The 13169-nt window shown below is 42.2% G+C and overlaps 1 protein-coding gene across 1 annotated transcript in view; it reads left to right on the forward strand.

Annotated features, from left to right (window-relative positions):
* SPATA6 (spermatogenesis associated 6) overlaps positions 1-474 on the forward strand; it is a 41155-nt gene extending 40681 nt beyond the window's left edge. The window contains exon 13 of the mRNA XM_080622940.1: positions 49-474. Within this exon, the coding sequence (XP_080479066.1) occupies positions 49-229 (181 nt within the window). The 3' untranslated portion in view covers positions 230-474. The remainder of the gene's footprint in view (positions 1-48) is intronic.
* Positions 475-13169: the final 12695 nt, after the last annotated feature.

Raw genomic sequence — 13169 nt, forward strand, 5'->3', positions numbered from 1 at the left:
CTATTCCTTATCTTGATTTGTTCATTGTTTCTTCTCTCCTTTCGACAGTTCACCAGTGCAACAGAACACTACTGTTCACTTGGATAATGGTGAATATTGGTCTAATCGTGCATCTGTATACAAAGGGAAGCCTCACAGAGCCATCTTTGAAGAGAGTCTTGAGAAAATATACAGAAACATGTACCAAAAAGCTGCTGGCACTGCTTCAGACAAAAAAACACACTCCTAATAACAGTTCACCTGGAAATGCACAGTATGCAGTGTTTGTATTTGTTGTGAGATCTATTTTCATGTAACAAATATTTGTACTCTATTTTTAAGGTGTAAGTATGGTTGGGCAGGGTTTTCAAGAAATGGGGTTTTGGCCTGTGTTGCCAAAGGAAACTATTAACTCTGCTCCTCACCTTGCTCTTCCTTCTCTTCCTCCCTCTCCAAACAACAAATCAAACAAAGAAACAGCAGCAACTAAGCCCATCCACGGTTAAGCAAGATGGTGTTACTCCTTTGGGACTATGAAAAGAAGGTTCATTTGAAAACATTTGAAGAGTAGTAGGTCTGCTGGACATTGCTGTCTGATATTAACTCAGGTTTTTGCTGCAGCCAATTCTTACTTAATAACTAAAGCTATTTAGTGACATAAACAGACTTGACTGACAAAGCAGTATGTTGTAGCGTTCAGAGAGGGGGTCTAAAAAGGAAGGTGAATGTGAGCGTTGACTTAAAAGCATCCTCTGTGGGACAAAGGGAATTATTTTCTAGAATATTGGCTTTGGGTTATTTAGTTTTGAGAACTCTGATACTGGCCTATAGACCTGTTTTCAAAGTGATTTCAAGCACCTTTAGTCACAAATTTCCTAATACTGTCAAATTTTAAAAGAAACCCACACAGCCCAGCAGCCTTTGTATCCGAAGAAAGGTCATCTTCACACACCTTGTACATTTGAGAGCTTCCAGCTTCTCTTGAATGCAGCCACGGTATTTGCCAATACACTTGTAGTTTTAACCAATATGAATAACAAAAGAGTGTGGAAGGGAAAAGACTGCAACTAGTCAGCAAACTCCTCATATACTCTATGCAGGCCTTCTGAAGTTCCTGCATCACAATCCCACCTAGTCTGGAGCCTGTCCTTCCCAGTCTGCTGGGATCCTGTTGGCAGAAATAGCATCGTTTTTGCTAAAGGCCACCAAATGTTCATCAGCAGTTCGATGCTTTCCCCAGAGATGGAACCTTTACAGCCTCGCATTGAACAGATCCCACATTAGCAGACCAGGGCAGATTGCCCATGTATTGAAAAGCAGAATGTTTTAAAAGGGCAAGAGTGTCCATCTCCTGCTTCCTTTCAGAATGGGGGGAAAAAACAAATGCCTGTTCTGGCTCCTTCTCTGTCTGAGAGAACAGATTCAGTTACACCAATGCCATTTTACCTGTTATGATTGGATAAAGGATAAAGCTAGCAGCACAGATGGCAGAACATATGACTGTAACCTGCCAGCATGCCTAGATAAACAAGAAGTTGGTCTACTCTGCCTTCCATCCTTTAGTGCTGAGACAACGTAATTGAATTGAGAAAGCAGTTGGTGAGCAATTATGCTAGTGGGAAAGCATGTTGAAAGGCTTTGTGCTTCTGTTTCAGGAATGGGGACTCTCAGAGGAAGTGTCTTGCATATAGACATTTCTATTCTTCATAACTGTTAAACCAGTTGAAGTGGATTAGCACTGATAACTTCCTGTCCCTGATGCCATTTAGCACATTAGTGCTTTCAAAGGGCATTAGTTGCACAGTCTTATGCTATGGGTAAGTGTTGAGTCACTTTTTTTGCAGAAGTGAAAAGTAAAATTCACTCAAGCTGTGCCACTGAAGGCATGGTGGCCATGGAGTATTGTGCTACCAGTACCTGGTATTCATTCATCAGCTTGTTCCTGTGACCCCATGTTTGTCCATAAAGGAACAGTTTCTTTCCCCTTGCTGCTCAGGAGAGTAGGTATATTCAAATGGATCCTAAATAGGCAGGGCACATTCTAAGAGATACTTTCCAAGCTTTTGGTTTAAATGAATCTACTGAAATCTGAAGGTTGTTGCAGTTACCTAGGTTTGAGCCATAGGATTTACTGTTCTTCTTATGGTATCACACAGTTTTCATTCAATATACTCTGTGGTTTCCCTCCCAATGTCATAGCTTAGTAGAAGTTCCAATCTTCTGAAGATTGGCTGCTCGTCTTTGGTCTAATCTGCTTCCATGACAGAATGACTTTTCCATTCTTGGCAATCCAGCAGATTTTAGTCCCTGTTCTATACGTTAGAAGGCCTGACTGCTGAGTCTTTGGGGTTTTTTTAATAGATGAGTAGGGACACAAGTTGCCATGAATTCAAGACACAAAGAGGAGATGAAGGAAGTTGGAGGCCATGGTGAAAAAGCAGTGTAATGTTTTTGAGAGGTCCAGAGGAATGGCTAGGGTATGTCTGTTTGATTCCCCTAGCTAAAGAAAGGAAACATATGGTAATATGGCAACCTTCAGTTTTTCAGCAAAGATGAAAAATTTTTCATCAAAGTTGAAAACTAGATGGGAATTAAAAAAGAAGTGTCATATATTGAATGTTGACCGGCATGAATATTCTCAGTGTAGCATTCGTATGCAGCATAACAACAAATGAAGCAGATAGACTGTGAGTGTCTTTGGCCCTGCTCCAGCTGCAAGGGGAGATGGTGTGTATAATGTCTTTCTGAATCAGCTGCTGCAGGATATGTACTTCTCTCTTGGGTCAGAGTCATTCCACAGCTTGTATGCTGTGATACAGCAGAGAGTGTTCTTTTCCAAGCACTGTGCTGGAAATCTGGTTTGGTTAATGGAAAACTTTTCTCTGAAATGTGACTTAAAACCCAAATTACTCCAATCTGTCCATAAAATCTGCAAGCCACTTTGTTTTCAGAAGCATTTGGCCCCTTCCCTGTTTGCTCAGCTAACCCTCTTATTAATATGCATGCAGCTCAAGTGCACAGAGCACTGCTGCTCCTTTGCTGCTGCAGTATGTGATAAGTATAGGTTCAGGCAGCGAACCAACGTAGTAATAAACTGTAATTGTTTAGTGCACCTTGTCTTCTAATACAATTTAAATCCCTTCTATCAAATGCAAATTTCCAGGTTCCTGAGTGGATCTTTAAATAGCATTTTTCTCTGCTCATTCCTTATCTTTTGCCATCCACAAAGTGGTCTGTTAGTGACAGTGGGATGGCATAATTCCACCCCCGTCATTTTACCTCCTAAAGGAAAGCTGCCTACTCAAATCTAGAAATAATGGGCTAGATTAAGAGGGAATTAGTGTTTTTCTGTAGTCTGTCTCTTTCTCTTGCCCTCCCCAAGTTATTATAACCCGTGAGTATTCTCACCAAATGCTATTCAGCATCCAGTGTTGCTTGCAGTATGCACTCAGTGCAGTATTTTAATCACTTTCATTTTAGTTAAGTCAGTCTGCTTCCTACTTACTCCCTCCCCTCTTTCCTACAAATAACTTGTTACAGTTTAGGATCTTGGAGTGGCTTTAGGCAAACTATCCACCTGTGTTCAGTAGAAATACAAATCCTTTGGTGAGTGGTAGTTGCTTTGGAAATCACTCAGTCGTTGACCTGTTGTGGATTAAAGGCAAAAATGTCAAACTCTAATGATTTGCTTTATGTAAGTTTTCCACTAGAAGAAGAGGAGCTTAGGTTGGTCCACTGGGCACAGAAGAAGATGAGTAATGGGGAAACGTAGGAGCATCTTGGCAGTCCTGAGGTGACGGATCTTAAAGGTCTTTCCCAACCTAGTTGATTCTGTGATTCTGTAGATAAGCAGCAGCGTTTATACTCCAAATCTGAGCTGCTTAGAAGACGATGAGAGCTGTTCTTTAGATTGTGCACCACATGCTTGTATTTTCCTATTACTTCAGAGGCTGCCAAAATGGTGAGGGGAGAAAGAAATCTACCTAGAGTTGTGGGGAATCTATATTTTTGGTAAAGTAACAGAACATTTAGCTCTGCTCAGTATTAAAGAGTCTTCCAAACTCCCTCTCATTGTTACCTCAGCTGTAAAATGGGGAGTTTGTGCTCTGTTGAAGCTTAATTAAATGACTGTGAAGTGCTTTGGGATCCTGAGGTGACTGTTACAGAAATTATTTTGCCGAAGCCTGGCTGAAAAGTCCCATCTCATCTCCAGGTTATTAAAGAGGCTTTATTTTAATTTTCCCAGTTTTATTATGTTTTAATTAGACAGTTATTAAGCAAGTGTTAATCTTATCAAGATAGAAATCTATTAAGTCTAAGAGATGGCTGAAAAAGATAATGAAGTACTTTACTACATGTGCTTTTAGGCGCTAATTTTTGCAGTTGGTATCCTGCTCAGCTTCTGTCTCCTGCATGATTTGGGTTCATCATACTCAGACTGATTGTTCTCATGATATCTTTTCTTTTTTAATACAAATCATTTTTGTCATCCTGATGTCTCAGTGCTGTCTGCTGTGTGTACTAATCAGAGCTATTAACATCTATCACATCATTTGTTCTCATCTTCTCCCCAGGAGCAAGGGGTGCAATGATGTGTGCAACTTGACAGTGGAAAAGTTTGTGTGGTGTGCCATGGGTTTGTCAGAGAAAGTAAGTTGGAAGGAATCTCTGCCTTTTCAGTCTGTGTGCATGGAATAGCTTATTAAATCTACTCTTCCTGATTTTCAAGCTTCCAAGTCTTTGCTGAAATGCTGAACTATACAACAAAATTCTTCACCTTTTAGCAGTGGTCACTTAACTGTATAAATCTTGTAATGTGGAATCTCTGGGTCATAGGAAAACCTACCATGATGTTCATTTCTTCAGTGGTTATGGAGTGATCACTATCAGGATGCAAGACATTTGGTTAGTAGTAAAGGAATTCGGGGAAACTTTCAAATCAATGAAACTTAGCTTCTTGATTCTGGTGAAAATAATTGAAGCTAGAAGAATATTTCTGTGGATCATCTTGATGGGCTACCTCACTGACAAATGGTGTCTGGTATAGGTGATGGTCTCTGATAGCAGCAGAGAACCAGTCTTTGCCCAGTTCCTTTCGGTTTCAACAAATAAACCAGTGTGGTGGGAAATGACCAAGAGCAGCTAGTATTTCTATTACATAGTGAACTACTAAGCACAAGCCCCACTTGTGGATTGGTTTCTACTGCTTTCTGCATGGAATTCAAAATGTCATTAACCAAAGCCCTTAAAAGATGAAGCTGTAGCACTTTTTGTTACCACTGTTGGCTTGCCAAAGACTTGCAGTTTGTTCCCTGTTTGTCTTGAGTGAGAAATTCTCTGAAGCGCAGTGATAATTTGTCAGGATGACAACATAAAGGAACTGTAATCTTTCTCTTTGCTTGATCAGTTTGGAGATTGTGCTCTTTCTTCATGTGTATTTCCATTCAGCTCTGGGTGATTGCTTCTGACCTAGCAGAGAACACTCTGCAGTCTGAGAAGTGGTGATCTGAGCCTTCTTCTCAGCTCTTCAGGGAAAGGAGTTTGCTGTTACACAACAACATCTCTCTTGGTTCATAAGAATTGACTGATCCTGAGGATACAGCACAAAAATCCTGTCCTGTGGTCAGGCATTTATGTAGCCCCGCAGAGCTGATGCCATTGACAGAGCTTCACACAGAGGTGGGGCGGGAGGCTGAAGGCTTTGAGAGTGGTTTGAGAGCGGCTTCTCATGGCATGTCGCAAATTATGCATTTGTATACCATGAATTATCAGTGTGTAAAATAACCTGTGAAACTCTGAAGTTACAAAAGCACTATTTACATTGCTGAATGGGGGTGAATTCTAATGCTTATGTTTGTATTGTTACACTGACTTGAATTTTTGAACGGTTAGCTAATTGTGCTGTTACTAGAGTTGTATGAACCGTTTCATTCAGCACTCCAGTAGTAAACATTTGCTAAGAGGTTGCTTTCCCTGCCTGCCTTGTTTTCACCACAGTGTTTACATACATTTTAGCCTCTGTGCCATTTTTGAAGGCTTTATTTGTCTCATTTACGTTTTTGGTTTGGATAATACTTAAATATGAAATCCATCTGGGGAACATATTGTATATTCACATTGAGGGGTAAAACCAGTTTTTAATTAAAATTTTATACAGCACTTGTATTTCACTTTGTCCTGTTTTATTATGAAACACTTCAATCTTCTTCCTAAAACACATATGTCTTGTGTGTTTCAAGATGTTCCTTGTTGCTCATGCAGAACCAGTTTCTGAGCCCTGTCAGCAGAGTGCCATATGTTCTGGGGTTCATTTAGCTTCTCTGGCGTTTGTGTAGGCAGCATATTGGATGTAATGCAGCTAAGCTCTGCACCATTCTTTTCTTTGTAAACTTGTCAAGAGATGAAAAAAGCAGGGAGAAGAAAACACTGAATAATACTCAAGTGATTTGAATTATCAATAAATTATGGTGACCTGGCCAATCAAAATTGAGGTTTCTCGTGTACTTGAGGATTTTCCTTAATTGTGGCTTATGCAGAGCCTGTGAAATGATGCATCCCTCAGTGTTACCCGGTATTACACCCCAAACAAGTGCTGAAGATTGAGATATAACCCAAGCCATTTGGAAATGACAGGCATTATGTGCTCTTAATTTTGCATTGATTTGCAAAGAAAAGCTAGTACTAGAAGATGAGCGTGTGAAGGGATTGTGCTCCTGTTTGTTGTCTTCTGGCTCTGTGGAAAATAACTCTCCACTGTTGAAATGCCTGATACTGGAAAGAGAAAACTCAAGACTGATGATGCCCTCCTGCCATTTTTCTTAGCAATCCATTCCTGTTTCTTCCCTGCCTCTCTCTACCATGAACCAGTAGGTACATCAGTCTTTAATACACTAGTGTGTAGGAACACAGCCCCGACGGCTTATTGATGGTAGCCATATATTGTAAGATACTGATCTTATCTATTGAAAGCTTTTCAGAACTGTCTGGTGACTGTGACAGAGGACCAGAGCACTACTGTGATTCTGTAACTAGAGCTGAAAAAGGAAAGAAGAAACTAGCAAAAAAAAGGGGCACATATGAAGCTGTTTCCCCTTTGCTGAGGTATGAGGGTGGAGGGAAAGGGCTGGAGTGGCTCCTTGATACTGAGTGTGTGGAGGAGAAGGGAGGGGAACTTCTGCAGTGCTGACCTAAGGTCGGTCAGAAATAACCAGCTGGAGTGACATGAGTGTAAACCTGGTTGAAGTGACAGGCAGCTCAGCTCCTGGGACTCTATTTACATATGTTTAAAACAAACAAAAAAGCTGCCTTTGTTCCCTAGGAAAATCCATTTACTTGGCATTCAGCTCATGTGTAAGCTGGAACTTCTTTCATGGAAGATGTAGAAACAAAGCAACTGACATTTCTGCTTTGAGGTGAAGCTGAAGCTGAGGTTTGATTTTGAAATATGAAAGTAAACTGAAACTACCTCCAATTTAAAGGGGGGAGGAGGGGGTTTAATGACCTTAAAAGTTTTGGGAAGTTTTTTTTCCCTCCCCTTGGGGACCAGAAGAAATTATAACAGTAATCTTACTTATAGCTGTAAGTCTACAGAGACAGTGGCTGTAGGTTAATGAAAAATTGACACTGCTCCTTGCCTGTGCTTCCAGCAGGATTTTTTTTCTTCAAACTGATGTGAACTACTGCACCAGATGAGTTTGTTATGAGGCTCACATATTAAATTGGATGTTGCGTTGTGGAAGGTACAGCAGCGAGTCACAGCTGAATGTTTTGAGCAGCTTTCCTGTTTTGAACGAATGCAGTAAAAATTAGGGGGTTCTTAAAATGGTTGCTCTGGTTCTTTCCCCTCACACATGCACACATGCAGTAATAAACCAGTATAAACCAGAAAGCAGGCAGAGGAATTGTCCTCAATGATCTCCAGCCCAATGCTGAATCAGGAGTGCCATCAACCCAACCTGATAGTAGTATAGTAGAGAAACCACACCATGGAGCAGTAACTGAGTGTTCTAAGTGCAGTTGGTCTTATGTTTTGCATACATGTGTGTACTGTTTAACACATGTGTACTGTTACACACGTGTACTGTTCACACTTCCCCTTGCATGGCACTGAGCTCCTCAGAAGACATCCTGTGGCTCACAGAGTGTGGCTCAAGTGCCCTTTCCAGGAGTCCATTTCTGCAGTGTCCTGGAGGACGGTTTCTTTGTCGATCCCGGGAACCAGGCACAGGGATGGCATGAGCTCAGCAGCTCAGGCTGACTTTGGTTTGTACTCTGACAATATCTGTTTGTCGTCCTTGGCATGATGGTGCCATCTGGTCTTGCTTGGACAGCTTATCTGTAATACTGCACTGCATGGTATTTCAGTTTTTGCTTATGAAATCTTGGGCTGTGTTTGAATGGCACAGCAATACCTTGATGCCAGCCTTTGACCAGATGGCACATGCTTAAATAGCATCCCCCCGTGTACTGTGGGGAAGGTTGATTCACAGAGGTGTTTGAAATTTCATTTGAGACAAGGGGAGGGAAGGCATGAAGATGGCTTCAGGTATTAAGTGGGATCTAAAGTCAGGAATGAAAGAGCCATTGGATGGCCACAGACTTCCGTGCTTCCCTCAAAGGACTTCATAGCAGACTTTGAAGAGTGCCCGGTACTGAGGCTGAGGGGCTGTTCTGGGGCAGAAGCGTTCGCCACCTCTCCTGTAGGAGTTTCAAGACTCATTTGATTACAGAGAGGTTGAGAAAATGCATGATTCTGAGGGTCAGGGTACACGTGGGAAAAAGCAGCATCATGTGTGGTGGAACCTGGGGCAACGATGGGCAGCACCAACAAAGACTCCTCCTTGAGCATTTTTCTAGTCTGAAACGGGGAAAGTAAATGTACCCCAATCAATGTATATACAGGACCATGAGATGAGGGCTTTGAATGTGGTTTTTACATCCACTGTATTTTGTCCTTTGACATTTCCTTTTGGCCTTGTCTCTTTTCTATCTTCCCATGGTTATAAAGCCCTGTTTCTCTGCATGCACTGTCTGTGATTTTTATGTATGTGGTGTAAGTTCATAACAGACAACTGCTTCGTGTAACAGAAAAGGCTTGATCAAATCCAGCAGTTGAAAGCCAGAGCAAGATGCAGTCACACTAGAAGTAAGGAGCATACGCTTTATATATATATACACATATGTATATGTGTGTGTGTATATATACATAATGAGTATTGACTTTTTAGAGCACCTTAACCAGAAACTGGTTTCTTAGCTTGCAGTCTTTATGGCAAAATTGATAACTGTGCTAAAAGAAATATGGCAGTTTGGTAAGGAAATAGGCAGGGACTTTCTGCCATATGCACTGTGGTTATTGCTCAGTCAAAGATCACAAGTTTTACCAGTAAATGCTAGGTCAAAGTAGTTTAGACCTTTCAGAAGCTCTGAGTCTGGTCCTACTTCAGTGCATATGGCCTGGACATGTGCAGCTGGGCTCTTGCCACTTACCGAACTTCAGAGTGTCCCCAAGGTAACTGGAGATACGGCTCTAGCTTAAACAGATGGGCAACTTGCTTCACTTATTAACTCATTACCTTTTAATCTGAGGAGAGGCCAAACCCTGCTTTGGGGTATATTCAGGCTTTTCTTATTTGTTATAAACTTGTCAAGACCTATGCTACGTTGATGACTTTTTAATTAGAAAGAAGGCTGAGGTAGCAATACAATGTACGGTTAAATACCTGCCAGTTCAGTGAGTGTGCTTTTGCTGCTCTGCAGAGATAGATACACAAACGCACACCTGGAAATCCTCTTGCTGATATGTCAGCATTTTGAAGCTTGAGGTTACCAGGGTTGTTTTCTTTACTCTAGGGCTTAAAACATTGCTCCCAACCTGGTATCTGGGTAAGATAAGATGAATCCACCGCAGATAAGAAGTTGACCTTAGTATCTGTAGGAGAGATGCTTCTTGACTATGTCATGCAAAATTGTTATAAGCAACCTTCTCCATTCCCCACCTGGCAAGGAAGAGGAGTGATGTGCTGGTGTTGGAAGCACTGTGCACTGAAAAATGGAGCTGCATTATCTGGGATGAGGGGGAAGCACCTCCCAGGCACAAGGCTGTGGAGGGGAGTGGTGGGATTCCCGTTGCTGGAGATGTCACAGCCCAGGGCCAGGCATGTGGGGAAAGTCCTTTGAAGACACAGTGGTGGGTACCTGCACAAAAATGGGGCTCAAAATGGAAGTTCATGAGCATGAACAAAGCAATGCAAAGGCAAAGCTGATTTTAAGGTTTTGCATTACTATTGGCAGTAAAAGTAGGAGAGGGTTTCTGATATGTTCTTATGTGTATATTTATTGTTATTTTACTTGGGAAGGGAAGGGAAAGGAAGGGAAAGGAAGGGAAAGGAAGGGAAGAGAAAGAATGCAGAAGAAAGGAATCTAAACAGTGTAAATTTACTGAGTTTGTTTGTTTTCTTCCTTGGGACCAAAAGTGCAGCAGATGCTGGGCATTTATAGCTTACGTGCCCTCCTTTCCATGAGCTTTACCCCAGTGAAGTTTCCCTCTATATTTTGTCCTTTATCATTTCCTTTTGGCTTTATCCCTTCTTTTGCCTTTCCATGATTATAAAGCCCTGTTTCTCTGCATGCAGATCTTGTGATCCCATGTTTTAAAGGGTCTGCTTTAACCCAGGAACAGTGACTATCAGCTATGATCCACCTAGGCAGGTGCCTGTCTGCCCAACAGAGGCTATAGGAGCTGCTTCTCCTTGTGCCAGAAAACAAGTGCAAGGAACCAGAGGAAACACAGTGCCCTGTTTGCTAACTTACTCTCCACCCTGCTAAAATGCATGCGGTTTCCTTTGTTTCCTTTGTAATAAGCTGTGCCCACTCAGTGTATATTCTTTTAAATAACATTTTTAAGTATTTTCCGGTAAATTAAAGTGATGACATGTTTGTAGGGTTCATTGTTAATTTCATTTCCTTTGGCTCAGCCAGCCAGATAAAATGCAACGTTATTAATCTCTGTTTAAAAGAAGATCCTTTGCTGAACAGTAATAAATGATCTTGATAGATTTGTCAGGAAAATGAATGATAATCATTTGCAGATAGACACAAGCCTAGTATGGAAGATTAATAAGAAAATATGTATTGGCATCATTAATAACATCTGCTGCCAATGGACTTGTATATTGGTTACAGCTCTGAAAGTGACACATTCGTGCTAGGATATTGCAATTCATCCCGTGCTGTGAGAAGCGAGGCTGTGTCATGCTCCCGGGGCAATGACAAGCTACTCCTCAGTGAGGAGCCCAGCACCAAGGCTGCACCACAGCTCAACACATCCATTGTTGGGTAAGTCTGCCATCAGTGGGCTCTGACTTACTTCTCACTTGCATTTCTTCATGGCATTGCAAAAAACCCTCCTGGACCCCATGAATTTGCTCATTCCTTGCTTGTGGGGCTATGGCTGGCTTGGATCCTTGTTCTGTCCTCATGGTGTGGGCTGAGCAGTGCCAGTGCGAAGCTGCTTCTAGCACAGCACAACATCTGCAGCACCAGGTGTTTGATGTGTGCTTTTGCTCAGGGTCTGTGCTTGTCCCACCTCATGTATCTCTATAAAAGTTCCTCCAAAGCCTGCCAGAGGCTTTTCAGCACTTGTATGCCTACTGACAGCTTTAGAAAGTACCCCTGCGTCACTGGGTGCACAGTGCATTAGGAGATAAAGCTCTTCACAGGTGCTGCATGTGACTGTCATGGGCCTGTGTTTTTTTGGCCTTGATTGTCCCTGTTAGGAAAAGAGTGCTTTATTTGGAGCTTATAATCACTTCACCTGCAGAGCCTCTGTTGGGGTTTCCTCTCTTAAAACCCTCAGAGCATATCAGTGCAAAGAGTTGTATGCTCCCAGCACTGCTCTCTGCCATACCATCACCCTACACTGGTAGGGAGCCAAGAATCATCCCTCACCATCCCATCCTCCCATCCAGTCCCTGTCCTTGTCCCTACAGCTCCTTGGCACATAGGGGTGCTAATGGAGAGCTGCTGGGGTGAGCATGGGTCTGCTTGATGCAGGAGGGAACCCACGGGTTCAAGAGCAACCCATGGGGAGTTGTAGCATAAACTAGAATTTATCAAGGCTGCAGAGGAGTGGCTGGGAGATGCAGGGGAAGAGCTGCACGTGGATGTAGCCAGAAGGAATGGATGTAGAAGAAGAAAGGAAGGAGCAGAGGTATTAAAATGAGAAAAAACATGAAAAGGCAACTCCCCCATCCCCAATCTTCAACCAGAAGGAAAAATATAACTTTCTTTTTTCTGTTTGATTTTTTTTCCAGCTTAATATGGTGCTTTCCTAGATAATACAAGCAAAGGTCAAGATGTTTTGAGAGAACTTTGGCTTATTTCAATAAACCATTTCAGCCTCCTCCTCCCCAATCATTCTTTTATCTTTCATTTCAATTTAGTGGTTTCAAGCAGAGTAGTAAGTCAAATATAACTCCCAATGAAATGTGTTTCTCCTGTAGGCACACAGCTGGCTGCATCTGGCAATGCGGATGTCTCCATTCCTTCTGTGGGCCAAGCTCAGAGATGCAGTCACATCTCTCAAAGTGTATTACTTTGTTTAACTGACACAGACACCATCACTTTAAAAGGAACATCATCTTCCAGGGTCCATGGGGTGAGATGGGTCAGGGTCATATAACCACAGATCAAAGCTATTTGTGTCATTAAAAAGAAAAGAAAAGGCTTAGTAACCTTCAGTTCTATTCCCCACAAACTGAAGTATTCTTGGGGGAAAAGAATAACCTCAAACATTTTAAACCTTGCCCCGATATTCCTCATCCTGTTCTGTGTTGCTTTCTGCATGGCCTTAGCGGATGTGTGGTCCAGAAAGAGCCAATAAAGCCATTGAGCTAAGTACTGCTGAGGGGCTCTGTGGCTCAGGAGCACTCAGCACCTCACTGCTCCAGGCAAGGAGGCAGGAGCCCTGGTATTGCTAAATGCATTAGAAACATGTCTGTTATGATTAGACATTTACCAGCTATTAATCACAGCTGGTAACTTGATTTCCTCTAAATGTGTTGAGGCACCCTCTGATCTGGGCACCACCTGCTCGATACTGAGTAGTGGAAAGGCAAGGCAAGGCAAGCTCTGCGTCATATGCCTCTTCCCATGGGGGTGCACAGGTGACTGATGGGGCTGAGATCTCC

The sequence above is a fragment of the Psittacula echo genome, assembly GCF_963264785.1.
Source record: "Psittacula echo genome assembly, chromosome: 7".
Lineage (NCBI taxonomy): Eukaryota > Metazoa > Chordata > Aves > Psittaciformes > Psittacidae > Psittacula > Psittacula echo.